Here is a 27,454-nt window from a genome sequence, read left to right on the forward strand (position 1 = left end):
GCTTGCTTACTATTTGCTTCAGTGTCATGTGTGGCACTTAGGAGAAACCTGCGTATGATTTGGATGGAATATCTGCCAGATAGCTTTCTGGAAGACAGTGGATTCTTCGATATTTCTTCTCAGTCCTCTCTGACAACCATCGGTTACTTCGGGTGACTTCTCTGCAGCTCACAGATGGGACTGATACCAGATTGGGATGTTAGAAATCTTAGTGTAGACACACATGGGCAAAAGATCGAAGAAAAGACTGCTGTGGGGATCCAGGCAAGATGGCACATGAACTCAGCCAGATGCAGCGGAGGTAGAAACAGTTTTTTTTTTTTTTTAAATGTACAAGATAGAAGCAGCAGTAATAAGGAAGAACCAGTAAGGTTTGGTCATTGATGAATAGAGAGACTCGAGTAAGAATCAAGGATGAGTCCTGGGAGTTTGGGCTTAGCTGAGAAGGTGGGATTCTCCAGCAAGGGCAGGGAGAAGGAGCAATAAGTGCTAGAGATTACCAGCAATTGTTCAGTTTAGGCCAACTGCTAAACACCTAAAATCTCAGAATAAGTAAGTGCATACCATGATGTTTATCTATCTCGAAAGGGACACCACTGAGAGCTGAATTCCCATGAATATTTTTGTTCTTACATCCGTTTTTATTCATTTCGGTTGGATATTTTAAGGGTGTTCTGACAAATCAGTCTTCAACTACTTAAGATGAGAAAACCACTTCCATTTTCACATACACACATATGAGCAATATTTTGGTGTTCCAATAATGGACCATGACACATATCTAGATGGATTTACTTCTACCTTTCCAAACATTCCTCTTTTACCTCCATCTTCAGGCACATCTGCCATCCCACCCAAGGTTCCCATCACACTGGATCCACCATTCCTTGAGCACAAACAGCCCTTTCCCAGCTCTCTTGTCAGAACCACAGTTGGTGATTTAATGACCTGAGTCACTACTGAGTCAACTTTACTTCCTCCAGGCAGCCTCGACCAACTCCCTTAGGCAGAACTAGTTGCACTACCTTTGGTCTTCTGAAAATTAGTACTGGTTTATTTATTTCTTTGAATTTTTTTTTCTACCTGTATACTCAGAGCTCCTGGGGGCTTATAATGTTCTCATTCATCTTTACAACAATTGGGCCACACTTGAATCAAATTAGTATAAAAACAAAGCCTTAGATTGAAAGTGATATTATTAGGACAAACAAATGAGAAACCAAAAAGGGACATAAAAATGATTTCAGCGGGGGTAGCAGATATCAGACAATTACACTATAACTTATTAGACCCCTACCCATAGCAGGCATCACTAATCAATCACATTACTCTCATTAAAGCCTAAACTTGGCCTCAAAATACTGTCTTACAGTATTCCAGGCAACCAAGCATTCAGCTAGAATACAGGATAAAAGTTCTCATTCTAGTTACAAGAAATTATTCAGCAAACTGCATTAAAACCTATCATTAAACAACTTTCTGCACACATACCTAACCACAGAGAAAAAGAAACATTATCAAAATGACAATATCCAATTTCTATAATCTCATAATTCCAACAACATATATACAGCTTCCCCAGATGAGGAGAAAAATACATGAAACTGGCATTCCTTTCTTACTACTAAGAGCTATGTTATTAGCTCCCCTCACTAAATTACTACTTGCATACTACGGAAAAGCAGTATGGGAAACTTACTTGTTGAAATTTATGAGGTATAGAAAAGTGGTCCGTGGTGCTAGTCCATTCCAGTGGATGGTGTAGCCCTTCTCCAGCATGATCACAGGCTGGTACTGTGGAAAGGTAGCCTTCTGGTTAATGCCGCGGAGCACCATGGGGTAGGCAGGATACTCATCTCGGACGATGGTCATGGAAAGATTCTGAGTACTCCAGGTCTGCACATAAACCTGTAAAAAATGAATTATGAATCAAAGGAAGTAATGAAAACTTTTAATAGTTCAACCAAAAATTTCAAGAACAAATTCAGTTTCTAATTCTTGTTTTTGTTCTGTTTAGCACCGCCAAAATCCAAACGTCTCCTAAGGGGTTTGTTGGTACAACCAAGATCTGCATTCATTTTGTTTGTTTTGGGGGTCATTTCTGCTCAGGGCTTACTCCTGGCTCAACACTCAGGGATCACTCCTGGCAGAGCTCAGGGACTATAATGGGGTGCTGGGGATCAAACCCAGGTCATACATGTATAACACTTATCTCCCTGTATTATCAAAACTTATCTACTGTATAACCTTTCCCGTTCTGACTTGCACTGTGTTTTTTATATATACTCTGAATTTTGGTAGTTGCCAGGCTCTCCAAGAGGGAGGAAGGAATCGAACCCAGGTCGGCCACGTGCAAGGCAAACACCCTACCCGCTGTAAGCTACCCATGGCATAGTCAGTATGACCAAAACAGTAATAACAAGTCTCACAATGGAGACGTTACAGGTGCCTGCTCGAGTAATCAATGAACAATGGGATGACAGTGCTAAAGTGCTACTCTGAATTTTACATGCTTCCCTGACTTCATGATTCTGACTTGATCTTCACTGTCACTGTATCACTGTCATCCCATAGATAATCAATTTGCTTAAGCAGGTGCCAGTAATGTCTCCATTCATCCTAGCCCTGAGATTTTAGCAGCCCCTCTTTACTCGTTTTTCCCAAGTGGTGCCGCATTGGAGGCTCTTTCAGGGCAAGGGGAATGAGACCCATCATTGTTACTGTATTTGGCATATTGAATACACCACGAAGAGCTTGCCAGGCTGACTTGATCTTATTAACTTACAGGGAGGGGATGAGGGCACACCCAGCAGTACTCAAGGGCTAATCTTGGTTCTGGCAGTGCTTGGGGGACTATATGTAATGCCAAGGATTGAACTGGGATCAGCCACATGTTTACTTTTAAAGGAAGAAGGAACAAACTAAATTTCACTGAAATCCTAAGATTCTCTCACTACTCTTATAAATTAATCTTAAATTTAATCTTTATGTTAACTGGGATGATAATGCTTGTAAAAACATTCTCCTTTGCATTTATTTTTACTGTGTCACCTTCATCCTTTTTCAATCTAATTCATTTATCTTGTTGAGAATATTATGTAACCTTGTGAAGATTTGTACAGAATGGCGTGAATGGAACCTCTTATTCTTAAAATAATAATATTGTCTGCAGTCAGATTCATCATCACATTTGAGAAGAGAGACCCCTCACACATAGTGTCAAAAGAATTTTTTTTCTAGCTTAAAATGTCTCTAGTTTTAAAAAGAGATTCCGTGATCTGTGCCAGACTAATTGAGTAATGGCTGAGTCCATTTACACTGCACTTCCTATGAAGCCTGCTTAAAGTGATTTAATAAGAACAAGCCAAGATCCTCATCATTTCTTCCACCACAACTTGGGCCAGCCTACCCATCAGAATATAAAACCTTAGGGATTTGTTAACTTGTCAAAGAAATCCTTTAAACTAAAAAAGATACATGCAAAAATATTAACAAGCAATTCTGAAAAACCATACTTGAGCAAAATCTGGGAGATTTTTCCTCTAAACTGAGAAATGGAAAATTTTAGTGTCTTACAGTTGGCTTTTTATTTTCCATGACCTACATGAGTCCAAGAAGTCACTGTTCACCTCTTTCAAAAAGAAAGAAAGTAAAAAGTACTGTATAAAAGCTGGAAAAACATATTAAGCTGCAACAAATGTGAACATCCTGATTTATTCCTGTGGCAGTGCGCCCCTTCAGCAGCAAACAAATTATCCTTCAAAAGCATCCCACAAAGAATAAACCTCCGCCCAACTTCCTCAAATCCATATCCTGTAGGATTTTCCTAAGTTTTAAAACATTTGCCAATCACTGACATTTAATCTATAATACTTCTACTTTTCCTCCTTCAGTCATTTCTATAGTTCTGTTCAATTTTTGATTCCCCAATTATATTTCCTTTAATCAAAAAAAAACAATTATTTACTTATTTATTTTTTGCTTTTTGGGTCACACCTGGTGATGCGCCGGGGTTACTCCTGACTTATGCACTCAGGAATTACTTCTGGTGGTGCTTGGGGGATTGTATGGGATGCTGGGAACTGAACCTGGGTCAGCCTCGTGCTAGGCAAAGGCCCTATCTGCTGTGTTCCAGCCCCAACAAAATGCTTTTTAACTTGGGGGGCTACATTAAGCAGTGCTCAAGGCTAATCCCATCTATGAGTTAGGAGTTGCTGCCCTACTGTGTGCCAGATGGGTAAGCTTCCTACTGAAGGCCAGTTCTCAGTTTCTGTTGCCTTTGGGCAGTTGCCATTTCCTTACTGTTTGTTTATATCCCACATGAAGGAAATATAATAAGTACTGGTTGGTTAATTTAATTTAGGAAATAATTCTAATTAAGAAGAAAAAGAATGGGTCCAGAGCAATAGCACAGTGGGCAGGGAGCTTGCCTTGCATGCAGCTGACCCAGGTTTGATGCCAGCACCACGTAAGATCCCCCAAGTCCTCCACAAGGATTACTCCTGAGCTCACTAGGATGAGCCTTGAGATATGGCCAGGTATGGGGAGGTATGGCCCCAAAACAAAGAAACAAAAATTAAATTAAAAACAATTTTTGAAATAAAAATAATGAAAAAGATACATCTTATTTCTTTACTTCCGTATTTATTATCCACAATTATTTCCTCTTTATTTAACTATAATCAAATCTCTCTTGTCCTTCTAAAGCTTAAGCAAATATTACCTTTCTTTTTCTTGGCTGATAGTAGTAAGAAATTTCTTTCAAAAATTAACATTCCATGGCCAGAATACAGTAGGTTGGTGGGATGGAGTTGGGGAGCTTCCCAGCAGTGTTCAATGTATCTGGACCCACTCACAGAGATACTTGGCCAACCACATGGGCCAGATGGTTCAATGCGCAAGCCCATCTCAGGCCCCCCAGGGCTATAACAGGCAGTGCTCATGCGCCCTTATGGTGCTGGGAATCAATCTTGTGGTATTGTGCATGCATATAAAGCATACAGCTCTCACCTTTGAGCTAACTCCCCGGCCCCAGAATATAGCCTTCCTTTTGTTGTTTGCTGTTTTTTTTTCCTCTGGGGTAGGGTTGGGGGTAATACACCAAGCTGTGTTCAGGGCTTACTCCTGGCGGGTTCAGGGCACCAAATGTGGCATTGAAGATCAAAGATTCCAGGTCTGCTGTGTGCAAGGCAAGCACCTTACCTGTCATACAATCTTTCTAGCCCCAAATATCATATTAATAGTCACACTGTAAAGTCAGAAAAGCAAGGGAGAATTCTGTTCCAGAAAGGTCCTAATTTGGAAGAGAAAGTGCTGGGAACCATGCATATCTTGGAGGACTCAAGATATGCAACAAGAGGAGCTGGCCTGTGTGGGGGGCAAAGGAAGGGAGCCAAGCTCAGCAGAAAGAGAGAGACATCAAGTCAGGAAACAAAGTTGCTCTCACAGACTAACTCAAACCAGGACAAAGTATGCTGTATCATTTTCCTCATTCTAAATTGGTTAGAAGTGGCGAAGCTTCAAAGTAAACTTCAATGAGTCCATGATGCCTTAGAGATTTGTAGTTTTCCTTTCGAAAGAGAAATCGTGCTCTGTGAAACTCATCACACTGAAAATCCTCACAGGAGCACGACAGGCCCACTGCTGGCAGGAACCTGCATTTTGAGAAGGAATCCAACCTACCTGGGCATAGCTCCCACTGCAGACCACTGCATTCCACTTGGTCACGTTGACGCAGCTTGGGTGGCGGATCAGGTAGTTGTCCATCCGTCCCACATACACGTCCTTGTATCCTGTCACAGAGCCATCGATGTCGTGGAATATGGAGTTCTTATCACCATCCAGCTCACAGTCTTCAAACCAGGGGCCAGGCTTCCCAAAGAAGACGTTCAGAGACACCTGGGGGGTGAGGGGGAGGGAAGGAGGGTGTGAAACCAGGACATCAAGTCAGAGAGCCAGCACCACGAAGCCAGCAGCTCCAGACAACTGCACACCCCTTACAATCTGTTCTGAAGTGACAAGGATGGGGTGGAGGGCCTTTGATTTTTGTTTTGTTTTTTAGGCACACCAGGCTGTGCTCAGGGCTTACTCTTGGCTCAGGACTCAGGTATCACTCCTTCCATTGCTGAGGATCAAACTCAGGTTGGACTGGTGCAAGTCAAGAGCCTTACTGACTGTACTATCTCTCCAGTCTGGTCTTTGGTATTTTGATGATGGAGATTTTGCCATTAACTTTGTCCACCAGACATAATGGAGCCAGGACGAGCCCCAGATCCCTGCTGAGTGTGACCAAAATTAAAAAAAAAAAAATTCTTGCAAGGAAATATGTTAAGTTCTGAGTCGTAGTTCAGACTTCTAAGCTACAATACCTGCAGTTTCCAGTTAATGATTTCATGCTTGGGAGCAGAGGAAGATAAATTCCAAAGACAAATGACAAATTTTTTAATGTCATCTTATTTTTTTCCCCCACTTAAAAACTAGTACTGCTTTCTAGACAAAACCATCCTGTGTTAAGAGAAACCCAAACACAGAGGCTGGAGCAATACTATAGCATGTAGGGTGTATTTGCCTTGCACATGTTTGTTTGCAGATTCTGAGTTTAACCTCTGGCATCCCCATATGGTTCCCCGAGCACCACCAGGAGTGATTCCTGAGTGCAGAGCCAGTAATAACCCAAGCATATATAACCCAAAAGAGAAACCCAAATAGTCATGGGAAGACAGACTTACTTTTGTATATATTTCAAAACAAAGGAGCAGTAGTAGAGCAGGTAGGGCATTTGCCTTGCACACAGAAAATTCGGGCTTGATCCCTGGCATTCCATAAGGTCCGCTGAGCACCACCAGGAGTAACTCCTGAGTGCAGAGCTAAAGTAACCCCTGAGCATTACCAGGTGTGGTCCCCCAAAAAATTCAAAATGGGGACTAGAGAGACAGTGCAGTGGGTAGGGCAATTGCCTTGCACATACCCAACTCAGGTTCAATCCCCAGTATCTGATATGGTCCCCCAAGCACTACGAGTGCTGAGCCAAGAGTAACCCCTGAGCATCACTTGGTGTGACCCCCAAATAAAGAACACCAAACTAGAAAGAGCACACTTAAGAACAGTATATTTCCCCGCATGCAAATCACACCTCAACTAAATAAAATCGACTCTCAATTCTATACTCATTGTTTTCCATTGCAAATGCTTAGCTATCTCTTCGAGGGATTTCCCTGTACCAAAACATGGGTACATATCACAATTGACATGGTCTAAATGTTGCTTCCTCTGTGGCTGGGAAACCAGTGGCTCACTAGAATCTGCTCAAAAGTGTATGTCATTTTCTCTCTCTCTTCAGTTCATACCAAAGCCAGCCCAGTAATTTTCATGTCTGGTTGAGTGAATTTAAAACCTATACTCCATACTTGGTACAAAGGAGCAAAGCAGGATGCAGGTGACATGTTTTATTGTCCTTTCACTGATTTTTATCAGTGGTAATTATGACATTCACCAAGTCCCAGAGATATATTTCTAATGCTTTTATGCATTGGTAGCCCTGGGGTATAGCAGAAGTAACGACCTAGAGTCCGGGCTGATGAGCCAATCAGTAGGCCTAAATACAGCATGAATTGTCTTTGGCCCTCAGCACAAAAGCAAATCTAACAAACTGCTTCTCAGTCTGGACACTTTAGTGGTCACAAAACTTTATGTGGAAGAGACTATAGGGAGGGTCACGTGGGCAACACACAGCCCCACCCACACTTGAGAGCTAATCCAAGATGCACCCTATTTCCATACGTGAGAAGCTTCTACCCATATAGCCCCGGTACTTCTCTCAGAGTCTGTGACCTGAAAGAAATCCTCCTCCTCAACCAAGCTGACATCTCAGTTTGCACCTGTGCCTTTTCCCATATCCCAGCTACTGTAGAAACCTGAAGGTAGGCACTGGGGACCTATCTCAAATTCTCACTAAAACTTGGCCACCACAAAATTTGCCTGTGGCTAGAAATGGGAGAATGTTGGGCCTATTCCAGCTGTGGCTGGCCCTGGAGTAGGAAGAGAGATTATCAGAGTGAGGCTCCATCTCTGGCCTGGCCATCTCAGAAGCACACTGGTTTGGGGGTGCATGATGGGGATGGCCTTGTAGGAAGGGGGCAGGACCAAAGAAACTGCTGAAAGTATTTAGGTGGGTATTACCCAATAAATAAGTATTTGAAATCTTCATTGCAATAGTCATAAAAATCTTGAAACAGTTTATGTATTAGAAATAACCCAAATTGTATCTTTTATCTCCTATTTCTACAAAAGAGCAAGCCCTGGACAAGACTAATCTTGTGAGTTGTTACAGTTAATTTTTCCAAATCCTACTCTTTTTGCCACCTAATGAAACTACAATTCTCATGAGATCACTTGAACTTGTTTCACTCTTTGTAAGCTTGAATATCTGATATTCAAGACAGCACTTGCCTTAAGTATCAAAAGATCACCCTGGACACATGGTACTTCATTCTCACTACGAACTACTTCCCTAATGGCATGGAATCAAAGTTGCTTGTGCATGTACTTCTCCCTGACAGGGGAGACACTTTGAGAACTCTTTGTGTTTCTGTTTGGGGAAATGGGCTGTCCCCCTCCCATTAGGAGCTCTTCTGTGGGAACCATGAGGACATACTTACATGTGGACCAAACTTCACGAGGGAAATGTTATTCCTGGGGGTTATCTGCCAAGGATTCTTCATGAGGAAGCCAATAGCACTGGTATACCTATCTGGAGTGGGCACATATTTTTTGAAAGTGCATCTGGTAAGATGAATGGGGCCATCATAAATCTGAAAGCCTCTGATTGGAAATGTCCTGTTGAAATACAAGATTGAATTTATTTCTCAGGGGATCATCACCTAAACAGCACTTCACTTAACTATTTGCTTTATAAATACTTCTGAGCATCCTGCACACAGTGATCATGAGTCTAGGATGCAGAAAACCAAAACAAGGTCCTGATCCAAGGAAATACACAGCAAAGTGGGAAAGGCAAACCAAAAAAGGATAATGTGAGACAGCGAGTTCTACAGAGACCATGAAATACAGCAATATACCACATTGGGTAGGAGAGACATGCTCTTTCCCAAGGGGAGAGTCTGGGCTTTTGAAATAACTCAGGTCAGATGTTTTATTTGATAACTTGTATAATTTAGTTTCTGTTCCATAAATCTCTAAAATGAGGACAAAAGCTAAATAGAGAACCACTTTTAAGTGACCAAATCATGGTACTAAGATGAAAGGAAACACTTAAAAGGGTAAAATTTAAGCCCTCAAGGCTTTCCAATGTGTCAAACAGGGTCTCAAGATTGAGAAACTTGGGGCTGGAGAGATAGCACAGCGGGTAGGGCGTTTGCCTTGCACGCGGCCAACCCGGGTTCAAATCCCAGCATCCCATATGGTCCCCTGAGCACCGCCAGGGGTAATTCCTGAGTGCAGAGCCAGGAGTAACCCCTGTGCATCGCCAGGTGTGACCCAAAAAAGCAAAAATAAATAAATAAATAAAAGAATTAGAAATGTCTTTAAAAAAAAAAAAAAAGATTGAGAAACTTATTTTATTCATTTTTTCTTTCTGTTTATGCAAGCTATTTAATTCATTTCCCTCTTTCTGTTCAGATATATTCCTGATCACTACCATTGATGATAATTAATGTACAAAACCCATTAATATTCTGGATTCCTTAGGTTTTTATCTTATTAAATTCGCCAATGGTATCACAAAGGATTTCTGTAGCAATTAATTAGGGTTTATAACTTGGCAGTGGTTTACAAGAGTATGTACTACTAAGAAAGTACATAGCCTGGTTAATATGTGTATATCTGGATATATGCCAAAATAGATTTCTTTTTTGTTGTTTTCATTTTTGGAGGAACATATGTTGGAACTCGGGGGTTAATCTTGACTCTGAACTCAGGTATCACACTTGGCAGGCTCAGGAGACCTATGAACTGCCAAGATTGAAACCCCAGTAGGCTGCCTGCAAGGCAAGTGCCCTATCTTTTGCACTTATCTCTCTAGCTCCTAACTATATTTCTATATCCCAAAATGGTTCTTAGAAAAAAAGCTATTTTTAAAACAAAATCTGGATTCACCCAATGAGAAAGTCTTGTTTTAAAAAAAATTTATCTTTTGCAAAGGAGTAATAAGCATTTTAAAATCAAACTGGGGGCTCCTAAATCTAAAAGGATGGAAGTGATCTGGCCACCAGCTGACTGCAGCTCAGTCTCCAGCCAATCTCCGTTTTATAAGGCAGCCATCGCCAATGCTGAAGAATATGGCACTGAGATGACACTAGCAGCGTTATATCCCACCTCAGTGACTTTCTAATGCACACATTTATAATGCCACAAAATGGCAAATCATGATTTTGTGAGGACAAAACAAACAGAACAATCAGAACATTGAGAACAGGACCTTGGAATCAAGGTTAAAGCTGAAAAATCTATGACACGCCTTTCCAAGTCATTTCTCTGCTCTCACAGGAGTTGGAAAGAGGACACAGTACCACAGGAGAGGAACCTAACTTAGGCATCCCTTTGTTAGAAGCTCAAGTCCTTTTTCCCACCCTTTGTCCTCCAAATCTAATGGTCTATTTGCCTCATTCCTCAAACTGCCTTAGCACCATGTCAACATTAAGGTTATTGGGGCTTAATGAATTCTCACATAAGGTAAGGGTTTTAGGACACTGGTTTTGGGATTTTGTTTCTTTCCCACCTGGTTTTCTCAAAAATAAGATGAGGACAACACTGAACTGTTTCAAAACAAAAGTATGGATTCATTACACAATAGTTCTCTAAAAGTTCTAAAATTCTACTTTTATAACCCTACAATTATGATGACAGAAAATATGTCCAAAATCTTCCCTCCCTTCAATGTCTGACATACCATTCATGATATGTTCAGGGTTAGGTATTAACTTTAGCTTTTTATCAACTCTTATTTTCCAGGATGATTTTCAATAAGTAATTTCCTTTTTCCAGAAGATCTTCCTGAAAATCAACCATAAATTGAGAGGAAAAGACCTAATATTCTAGCTAATGATTTGCCAACTTTTTTATGGCTCAAAAAGGAGGGAGAAAAAATAATCACCAGTTTATTGTAAATCACCATCTTATATTTCATACAAAAGAATGAGAAACAATGTCATTTCATTTGTCTGAAAACTGGTAACAGAATCTACTAAGTATGTAATCATGTTCCAGAATTCCAGAGAGTAATACAGACAATAGTAATAATAACAGTCTTTGCAATAAAAGGGTCACAGTGCCATAATTCATGCCAATAATCATCCAACAATAATAAACCAATCCATGTAATAGTTCAAGATTACCACAGAAACCTCTTCTAGAATAAGACATTCATTCAATGCTGGAATGTACCACTCGCTATGAGAGCGATACTCACCTATTTCTGGGTAATGTCCGAGGCTTCTGGTCTATGCCCCCAATGCCTACATACTTGTTCTGGCCACCCTGGAAGCCGTAATTTCTGCTCTCCCCAACAAAGAGTGATTCAGAGACCTCCTGGCTGGATCCTTCATCACTTGGGAAGCTTCCGTCACTGCAAAAATACAAATGACCACTCACTGAATGTATCCAACATGATAAAATAAAGGCAACCTATATGTCTGAATGCATAAACTTTTCCAGCAACATTAGTTTCTTCTAGTGCACCTTTTCAAATCTTCACAAATGCTTCTGAATTATGAACATGTCTCATAAATAAACATGATTTTTGATGAAATACAAAGAAGTGAAATTTAATTTAGCAGGAACAATGAACTGTTCTATTATTGCTGTGTGTAACAATATTTCAAAAGAGAATAAACCTGTCTGGGATATGATTTGACGATAAGCACCTTTAAGTTTAACAACAACAATAAATTAGTTTTAGAGGAAAAACGAAAAGCACAAAAAGTTCAGTTCTTGGAGTTCATTGCAAAATAGAGCAGTTACTAAGAAAAGATTTAGTGTACTCCCAACTTTATATGTAAGATCTTTAGTCTAAAGCTCAAGTGTTGGGAACATAGGGACATAATTCTATGGAGAGCAACATTCTTGCACATGTGAAGCCAAGAATACAGATCCAAGTAGCACCTCGTATCACACTGAGTGGGATCCCATACAACACTGCATGGGATCTCCCACATGTGAGCCCCTGACACCACAAAAATCAATCAGAACACAGAGCTCAAGTGTTTTCCTCTTAGCAAAATAAATAAAGGGTCTACTTTCTTCTCTTGTACAATCCCAGCACTGATGAACCTACTATTTCAGTATGAATTCAGTGATCTGCATCTCAGACCTTTGAGTGATAGCAGGAAGCAGCTACTGTTTCTTGCAGGGAGAATAACACTATTTTTTTCATCAATGATATAACATCACATAGTATTTATTATCAAAAACCAAAGTGAAGGACCGATTTGGCTGACTTGCGAAGAATCAGATCAGAATTTGATAAGCAATAACAAACCTGGCAAAGGTCAGTCCAATTCCATTGTCTGCGAATCTGTAAGCGAGAAGAAGCGTGAGAAGGCATGAGGGGACATTTTCATCAATCTTGCCATGTAACAAGAGGTAATTCTCCCAACATTCAATTCTCACAAAACCCAAGAGCTTCCAATAGTAACTATTCTGAGACTACAAAAAACTGTTTCACTTACTGAAACCACAATGCACAGACTGTAAGAGCAAAGGCACAGGTTTCAAATTTCAACCTTGGTGTGTGACCTGGGGCAAATTACTTAACCTCTCTCTCTTCAGCTCTGTCACAGGCAACCAAGACAGGACCAGAGCGCTCAATGGACTGAACCATGAGCTTTCCCTGCAAGACGCCAAGTATAATCCCCTGCATCACAGGGTCTCCTGAGCACCATGACGAATGATCCTTTGCACAGAGCCAACAGTAGCCCCAGATGTAGCCCCAAAACAAAACCAAAAATATTTGAAATAATAATATAACGCTCCTGATGGTATGCTTGAAAGCATTAACATAATAATTAATTTTAGCCACTTAGAACAGTGTCTAAATGCATAAGTGCAGCAAACAAGTGTTACTGACAGGGCCAGGGAGAGCTCAGAGTGCAGAGCACATGCTTTGCACGGAAGAGGCCTGGATTTGACCCCTAGCACAGCATGTCCCCTCCCCAAGCACCACCTGGAGTGATCCCCAAGCACAGACTGAGGAGTAGCTCCTGAGTATGGCAAATATCAGTCAAAACCAAAAAAGAACCCCCCACTCCCAATCAAGTGTTATATTCATTTCAAGAACTTTTGAGTGGGGGGAAACTCCCGTACAGTGCTCAGAAAAACTGGGGGTAACTCCCAGCGATACTCTGCCCACCTGTGCAGTGCTGGGGCCCAAGGATGCACTGCTGGTCAAAGGCTCAGCAGCCTCGAGGGCCACACTCAGTGATGCTCAGGTGGCCTCTGGGTACCAGGGACCAACCACAGGCCAAGGGCATTCAAGACATAAACCCTAATGCCTGCATATGATCTCCCTCACTGATGACTCTTTTAAAAGCGGTCACTGCCTGTGGTGCTGGAGGCACTCAGGAATCGCCACATGGACACCACTGGGGCCCAAACGTAGGGTCTCATCTACACTGGACCTCTGCTCTCACACTGACCAATCTCTCTGGGCCCTGTTTTTAGAATTGTTTTTAAACCAGTTAAATCAAGGTAGTCTCTTCCCAACTTCATAGCATGAACGCTCAAGCCATTTCTACATATTTAACACCATATCACCATCTCTGCAGATGAGCCAGAGGATGAAATGTTAACAAGCAAAAATGGCAGTACCAGAAAGAAAAAAATGACTAAGCGGTTTTCTAGACACCTTCCTCAATACCAAACCTTAGTTCAATAGCCACCAGCCTTCACTTAAAACTACAGAATGGAAAAAAATGAGCTGCCTACTGCCTTAGGTCGGGCTAAGATATAAGTCAACAAGACTCAGAAGGTAGAATTCACAACTTTTGTTTTGAATGGCAGCAAAAGAGCATCAGGAGAAGGGCTCTGAGCTTCCAAGAGGAAGGGGAAAATCCAGGGAGTTTCAACATCTTTATTTAGCTTTCTGGCAAAGACAGTGCTTGTTCTATAAAGTGAAATTCTCCATTTCTGTTCATCTCATCAAACAAACTCTCCTGTCTCCAGACAAGGTTAGCTCCAAGAAAAGCGGCAAACATTTGCAGTCTGTTGCCCCTGGGATGCTTCCTCAGAGCGAGTCCTGTCTTGTAACAATAATCTGACTGCAGAAACCATCACAGGACTTTGGGTCGACATGAATACCGCCATGTCGTGAAGTCTGGCTTGTGGAGAGCACTCACGCTGAATTCTGCACCACAACGTCTCCGCCCCGGACCCACGCTCCATGGTCATTGTTCTTAAAGGCAATGAGCCTGTCAATTAAAGCAGCAACACGTGGCTTTTCAGGGTCTGCATCCTGATGCGGCCGAAACCTTGCAGTTGAGAAGAAAAAGAATGTTTTAATATGAAGGCCCCAGAAATGGGCTAGTTTACCAGCATAAGGTATTTTGAAGTGTCAAAGAAGATTGAAATTTGAGCTTGCAAGCAGGGGGAGAACAAAACCTTAGAATACAAATTTTTTACTGTCAAATAGTAAAAGAAAATTGTACTTCTTCACACACAAATCCCAAAGAAATGTTTTATGCCCTTTCATTTATTCACCAATGTATATTTATAGAATGGGCACTGCAAGAACAGTCTAAGCACTAAAGCTGTTTATCTCAAAAAAAGTGCGGAACACAAAATTCCATCTTTCCACAACTGGGTGGGCATGGGGGGTAAGAGTTGGTGGGGGGCAGGGGGGACACGATTGCAAACTGGGGTCAGACACATTGCAGACAAGTGCCTGAACCACTATACTATCTCTATGGTCAAATTTTCACTAATTCTTAACCTATCTATGATCCAAATATAAATTCATTGAATAAGTAAATCATATATTCCAACACACAAATGTGAACTAGAGTATTAAACAATGTGCTAATGAAACAATTTAGCGATAGATCAAACTGTGAACAATACCTTCAAAAACCTAAATTCAAAATCAATGGTATTTAATGATCTTATTAGTTATAAAGGCCCATTATTTGCCTTTACTTTATAAAACTCAAGGCTCACAGTAAAAGTTAAAAATACACTGATGTCAAAAGCTGTGCTTTCCCATGCCAGGAAAATGGCTCAAAGGCTGGTATATGGTCTCCCTAGCACCACCAAGAGTGACTCCTCGACCTCCCAAACACCAGGAGTGTTCCACAAACAAACAAAACTGTCCACTCCAACAACTCAAGTGAAAAATTCCATAGGCTGTTTAAAAAAAACAAAAGATCATTTCTAGCCAAATCTTACATTTATGAATGAAGGTGGGAGGGTGGCAAACAGACACATTTTCAAAGATCAATATACAGGCTGAGATTGTCAATCAGAAAATATTATTTATTAGGGGCTAGAGAGAACATATAGCAGATAAGGCATTTGCCTTGCATGCAGGCAACCCGGGTTCAATCTCTGGCACCCCAGAGGATACCTTGAACCCCAGGAGAGACCACTGACCACAAAGCCCGGAGTAAGCACTGGGTACCACTGGGCGTGGCCCCAAAACAAAAACAAAAATAATAACAATAAAAAGAAATAAAATATCACTTGTACACAACCCTCTACCATGGTCAGTGGGGTATTGCACAGCCAAGGGAAAAATGGGCAGGTTGGCAGCAGGGTAAGAAGGGAGTGACAAAGAGTGGGCCAGCTCCAAGGAAGGACACTGTTCTTGATTCTAAACGCAATAAGGAATGCCGAATAGGAGGGTGACCACCAGGGACTGAGAGAAATGGTGACTTAACGAGGCAAGGGGCACCACTAGGCCGAGAGGCACAACCTGTTAGGTAAGAGAGGCTGGTTCTGGAGATCTTCCATGGACCCAGTGCCTGGGCTAACACTATATTTATTATATCACTGTCATCCCGTTGTTCGTGATTTACTGAAGCAGGCACCAGTAATGTCTCCATTACACTCAGACCTGAGATTTTAGCAGCCTCTCCTTACTTATCTTTCCCAATGATTGGAGGCTCTTTCAGGGTCAGGGGAATGAGACTTATCGTTACTATTTTTGGCATATCGAATATTCCATGGGTAGCTTGCCAGGCTCTGCCGTGCAGATGGGATACTCTCAGTAGCTTGTCAGGCTCTCCAAGAAGTATGTATGTATCTGTTACTGTATTTTGGATATGAATACGCCACGGGGAGCTTCCCAGGCACTCCCAAGCATGCAATAGACTCTCGGTAGCTTGTCAGAACTCCAAGGAAAACTAGGCTATTGGATGTCTATACTTATTACAGGTTTAAATTTTGCTAAGATGGTGAGATCTTTAAGAAATATTCTTGCACAACCCCAAATTAAATCATTAATATAGTAGGTAAGAGAAAAACTCTGGGAAAATCATGGATATGGCTAAGGTCTTGATGATAATGATGACTCTGTAGGTATATGAGAAATCCCAAACTCCCTGATTTTATATATGAAATATGTACACTTTTCAACATCAACTATAATAAGGAGATGGGAGGCTGGAAAGAGAGGGAACGTGGGATAGGGGAAATATATGATAAAAATCATTACAGGGGCTGCAGCAACTGTATAGCAGGTAAGGCACTTGTACACGGTTGACCAGAGTTTGATTCCCGGCATCCATATAGTCCCCCAAGCACTGCCAGGAGCAATTCCTGAGTGTGGAACCAGAAGTAACCCCTGAGCATAGGCGGGTGAGACTCAAAAAGCAAAATAATAAAAATTTTCCTTAAAAATTAAAAAAAAACACATTAGAAAAGGAATCAGGGAAATGATATGCATGAAATTCATTTTTCTTTTAAACTGGTGAATGACAGAGAATGGAGACCAACCTGTTAGATTTTTTTTTTTTAATGTTTCTACTTGGGGGTACATCATGGACTAGGGCAGCAACACTTGAGTCAAAGTTCTACATCTTCTCATGAGCTATGTATGTGACACTAAGGAACTCTGACCCAAGTCGGGAAGAATCTGACTGAGCCATCACCGAGTGTTCTGGCACAGTAACTGCCAGGCAGCCTGCAGTCAGCCCACAGAACCAAACAGACGGAAGAGTTTTAGAAAAGAAACTACATGTTATTCTAAAAGAAATAGGGTGGGTTGCAATAGAGGTATTGAGTAGCCATTGTGTTCAATCTATCGTTTACCTTCAGCCCACATCTCCCATCCCGAGTAGGGCCTCCCTAGCACCCTTTACTTGGTGGTCCCTTCTCTATCCGAGTTGCCTTTTCCCCCAGCACGTGAGGCTGGCTTCCAAGCTGTGGAGCAAACCTCCTGGTACTTATTTCTACTATTCTTGGGTGTTAGTCTCCCATTCTGTTATTTTATATTCCACAGATGAGTGCAATCTTTCTATGTCTGTCTCTCTCATTCTGACTCATTTCACTTAGCATGATACTTTCCATGTTGATTCACTTATATGCAACATTCATGACTTCATCTTTTCTAAAAGGGAGAGACAAAAGGGAATGCCCTGCCACAGAGGCAGGGTGGGGTGGGCAGAGGAGGGATGGGTGGGAGGGATACTGGGATCATCAGTGGTGGAAAATGGGCACTGGTGGAGGGATGAGTATTCGAGCATTGTATGACTGAAACACAAGCCGAAAATATGTAAATCTGCAACTGTACCCTCACGGTGATTCACTAATAAAAAAATCATCATCATTATCACCATCATCATCATCATCATCATCCCATTGATTGTCGAATTTCTCAAGCGGTCTCAATAACGTCTCCATTCGTCCTAGCCCTGAGATTTCAGAAGCCTCTCTTTACTTGTCCTTTCCAATGGTGCTGCATTGGAGGCTCTTTCAGGGTCAGGGAATGAGCCCCATCATTTATTATTTATCATTTATTATTAAAAAAATACAAATAAAAAAATAGGGTGGAGGTGGTGGAATGTAAACCGCCATAATGCAACATCTGATTTTCTGCTACAGACATTTCAGCTTTCCATAAGTTCCTGTGCATATAAATCAATCACAGCCACTTAACTAAACACTCTATTTTCATTCACTTTCCCTACTGGCACATAAACAAGTGTAGCTACTATTCCCAATTTTTGTCTTTCTTTTTGGTTCACATTCAGAGATCTTCAGGGGTTACTCCTGGCTCTGCACTCAGGAATCATACCTGGTGGTGCTCGGGGGACCATATGGGGTGCTGAGGATAAAACATGGATTGGCCGTGTGTAAGGCAAGTACCCTACCTGCTGTACTATTGCCACTACCCCAGTCTCAATTTTTAAAGATCTTCATTTACAAGTTATTAGGACACCTCCCAACCCTCCTTAATTGCACTATGCTTTAAATATCCTCATTGGTTTCATGTTCTTTTAGTCTTTTAAATAAAATTTACACGTCTCAAGAGTTTTCTTGATTGAAAATTTTCTCTTTGAATTCCTGTTATTTCATCACTTCTCGGCCTTTTGGCTAAGATCAAGTGTTGAATTCCTGTAATTTCACATCTTGAGCAGATGGGAAATATTCATTTGATTAACTGTTGAGTCAACTTCCCATTTGATAAACAGACTAAATATCTTTTGAATCCCAGGAGTCTGATGTTTAATTCATGAGTTAGTCTATTAATCATTTATGTTCAAGTTTTGTCATTTTTACTCATGTCTGGATTCCATCAATGCTTATGAACAAAGTCTATATCTAAATTTATACAAAATAAAAAAAAAAGATAACAACTAAAAGTGCTATAATTCTTATTCTATAGCCATTTATTTTCAATAATTTCCAAATGGAGTCCAATTCCTTATCAATAACTATGAATGCAAAAATTGCTAAGAAAAAGGAAAGAATAGAGGAAAAGTTAATAGTTTTTATATTATATATTTATACAGGAAAAAGTACTCCTAGGATGCTGTGGGTATTATTTTATTATCAAAGATAAATAAAATATCAGTCAATTTTTAATATGTTTACTCATCTATCTACCTATTTATAATCAAACCCTCTCTCTTTCACTCTCTCTCTCTTATATAGGGCAAGAAAATGTCAACTATGTCACATTTAAGTATTTTCCGTGCAATTAACTTAGCAAAGTACATATTACTAGTTCCACTGACTATAATTTCATAACATTTTAAAAGTTTTAATAACCAGTGCTAAGTTTTATTTGTCTTGTCACTTGAAAGTCTTTGTTTACAAATTTTCAATTTGTTGTTGTGTTGACCAGCAGTGCTTGTGAGTCACTCTCAGATAAACTCAATTTTTGCAAGAAATTGAACCCAGGCAAGTGCTCCATCCAAGATACATCTTCCACTACTCATGCATTATTTTGTTTCCTGTCTATATGCTCCTTTTTCTTGAAGTTTATCCCTTATATTTTTCCAATTCATACTTTGCTCAGTTATTAGGTGGTATCAGATAACTTGTGTTTCATGTAAATGCTACCCAAAATTTCTTAGTATTTCAATACTATGACACATGCTATATGGTCACTGCTTTTAAAATCTTTCAGGCTCAGCTTGACCTTTAAGGAATCTTGAAGAGTAATTTTATTTAGCAGAATTTCTCAGTTCTGCCTGACCTCATGCATTTTTACTGTGCAGCCAGGATCCTGTCTCAGACCTAAATCTGCTCACTGACCTACAATGCAGTTCCTCCCTTATGTTTTCCTTTATGTTTTATGTTTTATTATCAGAGCTAAGTTAAATGCCAGTGCAGCTTCTCCTATATGTTTTCTTTATGAACATGAGAGCCTCACTTTCTTTTCTGAAACATTTCCATACAGCCTCCTACTAAATTCAGGACTCTTCCATGCTTGTCAATCAACTATGAAGTAAAGAAAATAACATTGGACACAATTCCTGCTGAACAGAACATTGTCATCTTTTCCAGAAATTTCTATTTCCATAGGAGAGATTTTATTTATTTTGGCTCATGAACAACATGTAAAGGAACTTTGCTGAAATGCTAACCAATATCCCAACCACATTTGGCGATTATAAAAGAGTGTAACAGGAGCCTAGTTATGATGGGAATCCAAGGACACACATGATTGAATCAGAACCAGCCTGATCATCAAGTCTGAAACCTTTCCCTGTGAAAGAGATTATATCCTCTGGGATTACATGAAATCATCACAGTTTATTTGTGAATAAATCACACTCTACTTCAGACCGGATCTAAATCATTTATAATATTAAAAAAACTTGTTTTTTTTTAATTGTTGTTGCTGTCTTCTGCATTCTCCTTAACATCAAATAAAAACAGTGAAAGGTTTTTATTTGATACAAAAAACTTTTATCAAAAGAAGGAGCATGTAGATTAACTTCTTTGGCATCTTAAGACCTTGAAAAGGACAAAAAAAAAAAGCAAAAAATGTGCTTCTTCAACTGCCTACAAATTTTGACGACTGAAATTTAAACACATCAGTGGGGAAAAGCACAATAGCTTAAATCAGAAAGTTTTGCTTTGGCAAGAAAGGACTTTAAATATAAGTTAACAGAATCATCCCTACCTTGCGCTGTTATCCAGACAGAGGTATTCCCTTGGGTCAGCAGCACTAGCATTGGTTGTTTTGACACCTTTGTCAATAAATAAGCCAGCCTGGGAAATATAATAATGGATTGAAATACATATATGAGTTCTATGTATATATATATATATATAATATTTATGAAAATAGTCAATATGTCTACCAAAAAATAAGGGAGAATAAACAGCATAGGTAACATGAAAATAGCTACTTTTCTAGACATTTCTATAATTTAATTCACTCAGTGAGTGAATATTTATTAATTCAACTACTTAGTATTAAATTTGTGAAAAGTTAGGGCCAGAGCAATAGTATAGTGGACAGGGTGCATGCCTTGCACATGGCTGACCCGGGATCAATCCCCAGCATTCCATATGGTCCTCAAGCACCACCAGGAGTAACCCCTAAGCATCGCTGGGTACGACGAAAAAAAAACAAACAAAAAGAATCTTTATAGTTGGCACCAAGCATGATACATTAACAAGAAAACCTTGTTCTCTATTACTATCAGAAAATAGCAAGAAGACATGCAATTAAATAAACAACTTATTATATTATATACAATATTATAAGCATATGATACATGTAGCACTGTAGCATGTCATCCCATTGTTCACTGATTTGTTCGAGCGGGCACCAGTAACGTCTCCATTGTAAGACTTCTTGTTACTGTTTTTGGCATATCGAATATGCCACAGGTAGCTTGCCAGGCTCTGCCGTGTGGGCGGCATACTCTCGGTAGCTTGCCGGACTCTCTGAGAGGGAGAGGAATCGAACCCAGGTCGGCCACATGCAAAGCAAATGCCCCACCTGCTGTGCTATCACTCCAGTCCATTTTCCAAAAACAGTACCTACAATTTTTTAATTTAAATTTTCATACTTTATAAATGATGGCACTCAACACCCCTATTGCAAACCACAACACCCAATTGGAGAGAGAGAACAAAAGGGAATACCCTGCCACAGAGGCAGGGTGAAGTGGGGGGAGATGGGATTGGGGGGGTGGGAGGGATACCGGGTTTATTGGTGGTGGAGAATGGGCACTGGTGGAGGGATGGGTTCTCAAACATTGTATGAGGGAAACATAAGCATGAAACTGTGTAAATCTGTAACTGTACCCTCACAGTGATTCACTAATTAAAAAATAAATAAATTTTTAAAAATTATTGAATTTCATATGAATCACAAAAAAACAATCCCAATACCCAGGCAAACCAAAGAAAAACATAAAAGACATCCCATTCTCTGACTTCACACTATACCATTAAGGCTAAATAGTCAAAAGAATAGGGCTGGAGCAATAGCACAGTGGGTAGGACATTTGCCTTGCACGTGGCTGACCCAGGTTCAATTCCTCTGTCCCTCTTGGAGAGCCCAGCAAGCTACCGAGAATATCCCACCTGCGCGGCAGAGCCTGGCAAGCTACCTGTAGCTTATTAGATATGCCAAAAACAGTAACAATAAGTTTCACGATGGAGACATTACTGGTGCCCGCTCAAGCATATCAATGAGCAACAGGATGACAGTGATACAGTGATATGTCAAAAGAGTGTGGCGCAGGAACAAAAACCGACACACAGATCAATGGTATACATTTGAGACTTAGGAATCAATCAACACATATGTGGACAGTTATCAAGACCAAGAAGTCAAGAACACAAAGTGGAGAAAGAAAAGCCTATTCAATAAATGGTATTAGAAAAACTAGCTCTGCCGAGATGTGATCAGAGGGCCGCAGAAGTGCGGCCTCACCGCAGCTGCACAAGCATGATTCCAGAGGCCAGGTAAACTACTTTTGATACCCGGCAGCTCCTTGCAAAATGTCTCCAGACAGAACTAAGCCGAGGCCCCATGCCTGCCCAGGAGGGGAAAGGTTTTTCTCTCTCGCCTTTTCCTTGCGGGTGAGGTGGGGGGTGACCGCCATATTATAAAGACCACAGATGAGAGTTACAAGCTTGCAAGGATCCAATTTCTGGAAGAAATTTCCCTGGACTTAGTTGCTAAAATACAGAAATCCAAAACCTCATATCTCTTCACAGTAGGTCTGACTCTAGTGGGGAACTCCTAACAACAATAGTGAGTTTTTTGTTGAAGTATTGAATGTAACCAAAGTAAAGAGAAAGTAAAGTGGAATTTATCAGTTATGGGGGGGATGGGAGGTATACTGGGGTTTTTTTGGTGGTGGAATAGGTGCACTGGTGAAGGGATGGTTGTTTCAACATTGTATAACTGAGACTTAAGCCTGAAAGCATTGTTACTTTCCATATGGTGGTTCAATAAAAAAAAAAGAAAAACTAAAGATCCATATGCAAACTAAAGAATAAAATAAGATCCCCTAAGCTGGAGCAATATGCAACATGTAAGGCATTTATAACTTGAGCTCAATCCCCCGCAACCTATTTTTGTCCCCTGAACACTGAATAGTGCTGGGTGTATCCCCCAAATCAAGACAGAAACAAACAAACAAAAAAAACTGGATTACCACTCTGGAGGGGCTGAAGAGATAATACTGTGGAAAGTATGCTTCCTTGCAAACAGCCAGAGTAATTTCTGATTTCAGAGCCAGGAGTTACCCCTGAGCATCATTGGATATAACACAAATCCAAGACAAACCTTCCCCACACACACACAAAAAAAGTAAAAGTTAACTCAAAATGGATTAAGCATTTGGATTTAGAACCCAGCCATAAAATACTCTAGAAGGTGGAGGTGGGGTAGAAAATGTAGCAAAACAGTCCAGGATATTGGCCTCACTGATGCCTTTTGGGTATTCAACCCCAAGGCCAAGGGAAACAAAAATAGAAACACAACAAACTAAAGCACTTCTGCAAAGTTAAAGAAACTATCATTAAAATAGGATGAAATCCTACCAGAAGAGACAAATATTTACACACCCTTCATTCAACAAGACTAGTGTCCAATATTTATCTACACAACTCACAAAGCTCAGCAACAAAGGAACCAAACAACCCCATCTTAAAATGGGAGAAAAGTTGGACACTTCACCTGAGAAATAGAGTTCACAAGGCACATGAAAGAAAAAAGAAAAAGTTCAGTCCTGGTTATCAGAGAAATGCAAATCAAAACAACAATGACATGCTACTTCCCATCTGAAGGATGGATAGCAAAAAGGCAAGAAACAAAAAGACAGGAATACAGAAAAAAAGACTCACTAAGAATGTGGAGCGACATTTGTGGAGTGTAGGGTAGCATCACATGAGGCTGACACCCAAGGACCGTAGATACAAGGGCCGGGGGATTGCCCCATAGCTGGAAGACTTCTTCATGAGTGGAGGGGAGAAGGCAGATGGAATAGAGAAGGGATCACTAAGAAAATGATGGCTGAAGGAACCAGTTGGGATGGGAGATGCATGCAGAAAGTAGATAATGGACCAAACATGATGACCTTTCAGTGTCTGTGTTGCAAGCTATAATGCCCAAAAGTAGAGAGAGAGTATGGGGAATATTGTCTGCCTTAGAGGCAGGGGGAGGGTGGGAAAGGGGGGGTATACCCGGGATACTGGTGGTGGGGAATGTGCACTGGTGGAGGGATGGGTGCTTGATCATTGTGAGACTGTAACCCAAACATGAAAGCTTGTAACTATCTCATAGTGAATCAATAAAATTTTTAAAAATTTTTTAAAAAAAGAATGTGGAGTGAAATGAGTGAAATGAATCTTCCTAACACCTTGATGACAATAAGTTTGCCTCTACGGAAAATAGGAATATTATTAAAATATTAAAAATAGGTCTACCATCATGGGCTAGAGCAATAGTATGGCAGTTAGGGCACTTGCCTTGCAAGAAGCCAATCTGGGTTCAATCCCAGCATCCTATATGGTCCCCTAAGGACAACCAGTAGTGATTCCAGAGTGCAAATCCAGGAGTAATGTTTGAACACTGCCACATGTGGCCCCCAAACAAAACAAAATGATCTACCATATGGTCCAGCAATACCACTCTTAGGTGTCTGTTCTAAGGACACAGAAATACAAACTCAGAAAGATAGATACACATCTAGGCTCACTACATTGATATTCACAAAAGCAAAGATCTGGAAACTACCCAAGTACCCAAAGAAACATAAGTATATAAAGAAGTGTGGAAAAGATAAAGAAAGGAATACTACTCATCTAAAAATGAAAAAAAAGATAAAATCTCCCCTTTTGTGACAGAATGGGTAGAACTAGAGGGAATCAAGCTAAGTGAGTTAAGTCCAAGGGGAAAAGACAAATATCAGATGATCTCACTTCTATGCAGTTTATCAAGAAACAAAGGTAACAGACAAAATCAAAAACTCTCAAGCTCTGATTGCAGAACTGAGGTTAACAAAGAGGGAGAAGCTAGCTTTGTGGACTGTGTGGAGAGATATCAGTACTTGGATGTTGAGTGTGATATAGAATTACTTACTTTTAAAAAACATGAAATTGTAACCCTAAAATATACACAGATACAAAGCCTTGTAAGCCAATGTCATTCTCAATTTAAAAAAGAGAGAGAAAAAAAGGAAGCTTATCAACAGAAAAAAGATGCTTAATCTCACAAACAATAAAAGAATTACAAACTTATTTTTATCTTTTTTTTTAATGAATCACCATGAGGTACAGTTACAAACTTATTTTTAAAAAAGAAAGTAAGTTTGGTGGGTTTTTTCAGGGAGTAGCTTAGGGTCATCACCCCCAGTAGTGTTCAGGACTTACTCCTGGCTCGGCTATCAGGAATCATTCCTGGTGCGGCTTGATGCCAGGGATCAAACCCAGGTCAGCAGTATGCAAGGCAAGCATCTTACATACTATACCATCACTCCAGCCTCAGGGAATAAGTTTAGTAATGAAGACATTTCATTTCACATGAACCAGATGCCACGAAGGCCATGGGAACAAGTGTTTGTGTACTTATGACCGACAAAAAGATAACATGTCATTCTCTGAAGGCTCCAAATGATTTAGTTTTCTTTGGTTATAAACTTCTCTTCCTGGACTATCAGTCCCAAATTTAGTGAATAAAAACAAACATAACCATCCACTCATTAATTAGATCTAACACTCTTATAATTACTAGAGTAAACTTCTACAAATATTCATGGTAATACTTAAAAATCAACTAGAGGGGCTGGAACAATGTAGTACAGTAGGAAGGGCACTTGCCTTGCACACAGATGACCTAAGTTCGATCCCCAGCAACTCATAGGGTCACTCCCACCAGGAGTGACCCCTGAGAGCCAAGGTGAGAGTAAGTCCTGAGTACTACTGGGTGTGACTCAAATAAATAAATAAATATTAGAACAGATTTTTATACTATTTATAATTGGAAATTTTGAGAATTTTTACTTAGATAAATGCTAAGTTAGATATATGCTAATGCTACTAATAATTATTAGTATTTTCCATTCATCTCATGAAAATCCCAATTCTGTGACAAGGGAGACATCTGAACGGACAGGGGCACATGCTTTGGTTGCAGGATAAGTAGCCCTGGATTTGATCTGGCCTCACAGGATCCTACAAGCATTGTAGGAAGTGTTCCTGGGCATCACCAGATATAAACCAAAAACAAAAAGAAAATAAATTCTAATTCTGTGTAAAGCATCTCCTCTCCAAACTATTTATCCAGTGATTCAAAGCTCTTCAAATTATAACATGCAAGCTTTTTTAAGGCTTCTCCTAATAATCCTAAACAAACAGATTAGTTGAAATTTGATGTGAATCCCATTAGGACAATGACTCAGGACTGAGTAGATAAAGAAGGTGTGATAATATTGGATATTCCATTATATATTCAATACATGTTCCATTATGTATTCAACATGTACATATAATGGAATATTACTTGGTCATTAGGAAAGATCAAATCTTGGCTTTTACTACAACATGGATGCCACAGGATGGACTGTGGCTAAAAGAAATAAATTAGTAGAAGTAATAGATGTTGTCACTGATTCTCAAAGCAGGCCCAGAGCAACAGCACAGCAGGTAAGGTGTTTGCCTTACACAAAGCCTTAGTCAACGTGGGTTTTATACCCCGCATCCCATAAGGTCCCCTCAGTGTGGGCCAAAAATCTAAACAAATAAACAAACAAAAAGTGGGGAACTGACAAAGTGCAGCAGAAACAAATCCTGCAACTCTACAGAGTTGAGGAGCCGGAAGAGTAAGAAGTGAACAGCTCCAGTGGAATGTTGATGAGAGCTGCTGGCACTCTGGTGCTGGGGCGTGGCAGCCCTGTCTGCTCACAAACATCGACTCCCTTATAAACTGCAATGTTACCTCAATAGAAAGTAAAACTTCGAAAAATAGTCTGGGCGTTATATCCTGCAATAAAAATATAAATGATGTGCCTTATGAGCACACAATGACTCAGGTGTACTTATCACCAAGACGGTGTGGGGTGAATGCCAACTACCCAACAAGAAACTAGAGCTCTTACAAGACCTTAGGTTTAGAGACCTGTATCACATTTAATTAGGCAAAACAGTCTTAAGCAATACTTTACAATTTACAGGATTAACATTAAATGCCCAATAGTGTGTGTATGTGGAGAGAATTTACATATATATGTATACACAGAGAGAGAGAGACTATAATGTACTCTATGAACCAGGCAAACTAAGAGGGGTTAAGTGTTCTTCTCAACACTTAGAAATAAATTATCTAATATACAACCCTAGAAACATGCAATGATATTTACAACTAGAAAGAGGGTGAGAAAGGAGTAGGAAGGGGAGGGAAGAGGACAAGGATGAGAACTTGTGGGTCAAGCGCATTAGAATTACCCAGAGAGCATGTGCCTATGTTTGTTGTCATTTATTCCCCTGTGCACAGAAATGAAAAAGTCGCTTATCTATAACCTGAATGTCC

General features: G+C 40.2%; 1 protein-coding gene across 2 annotated transcripts in view; it reads right to left on the reverse strand.

Annotated features, from left to right (window-relative positions):
• CEMIP2 (cell migration inducing hyaluronidase 2) overlaps positions 1-27,454 on the reverse strand; it is an 88,835-nt gene that overhangs the window by 21,393 nt on the left and 39,988 nt on the right. For both annotated transcript variants that reach the window (XR_008631242.1, XM_004600113.2), the window contains exons 12-18: positions 20,582-20,670; positions 14,349-14,480; positions 12,494-12,529; positions 11,426-11,581; positions 8,658-8,835; positions 5,683-5,898; positions 1,700-1,908 (exon numbers count right to left, since the gene is read on the reverse strand). Coding sequence is in view for 1 of the 2 variants with exons in the window: in XM_004600113.2 (XP_004600170.2) it covers positions 1,700-1,908; positions 5,683-5,898; positions 8,658-8,835; positions 11,426-11,581; positions 12,494-12,529; positions 14,349-14,480; positions 20,582-20,670 (1,016 nt within the window). In the remaining variant the exon portion in view is untranslated. The remainder of the gene's footprint in view (positions 1-1,699; positions 1,909-5,682; positions 5,899-8,657; positions 8,836-11,425; positions 11,582-12,493; positions 12,530-14,348; positions 14,481-20,581; positions 20,671-27,454) is intronic.

The sequence above is a fragment of the Sorex araneus genome, chromosome 1 (genome assembly GCF_027595985.1).
Source record: "Sorex araneus isolate mSorAra2 chromosome 1, mSorAra2.pri, whole genome shotgun sequence".
NCBI classification, from domain to species: domain Eukaryota; kingdom Metazoa; phylum Chordata; class Mammalia; order Eulipotyphla; family Soricidae; genus Sorex; species Sorex araneus.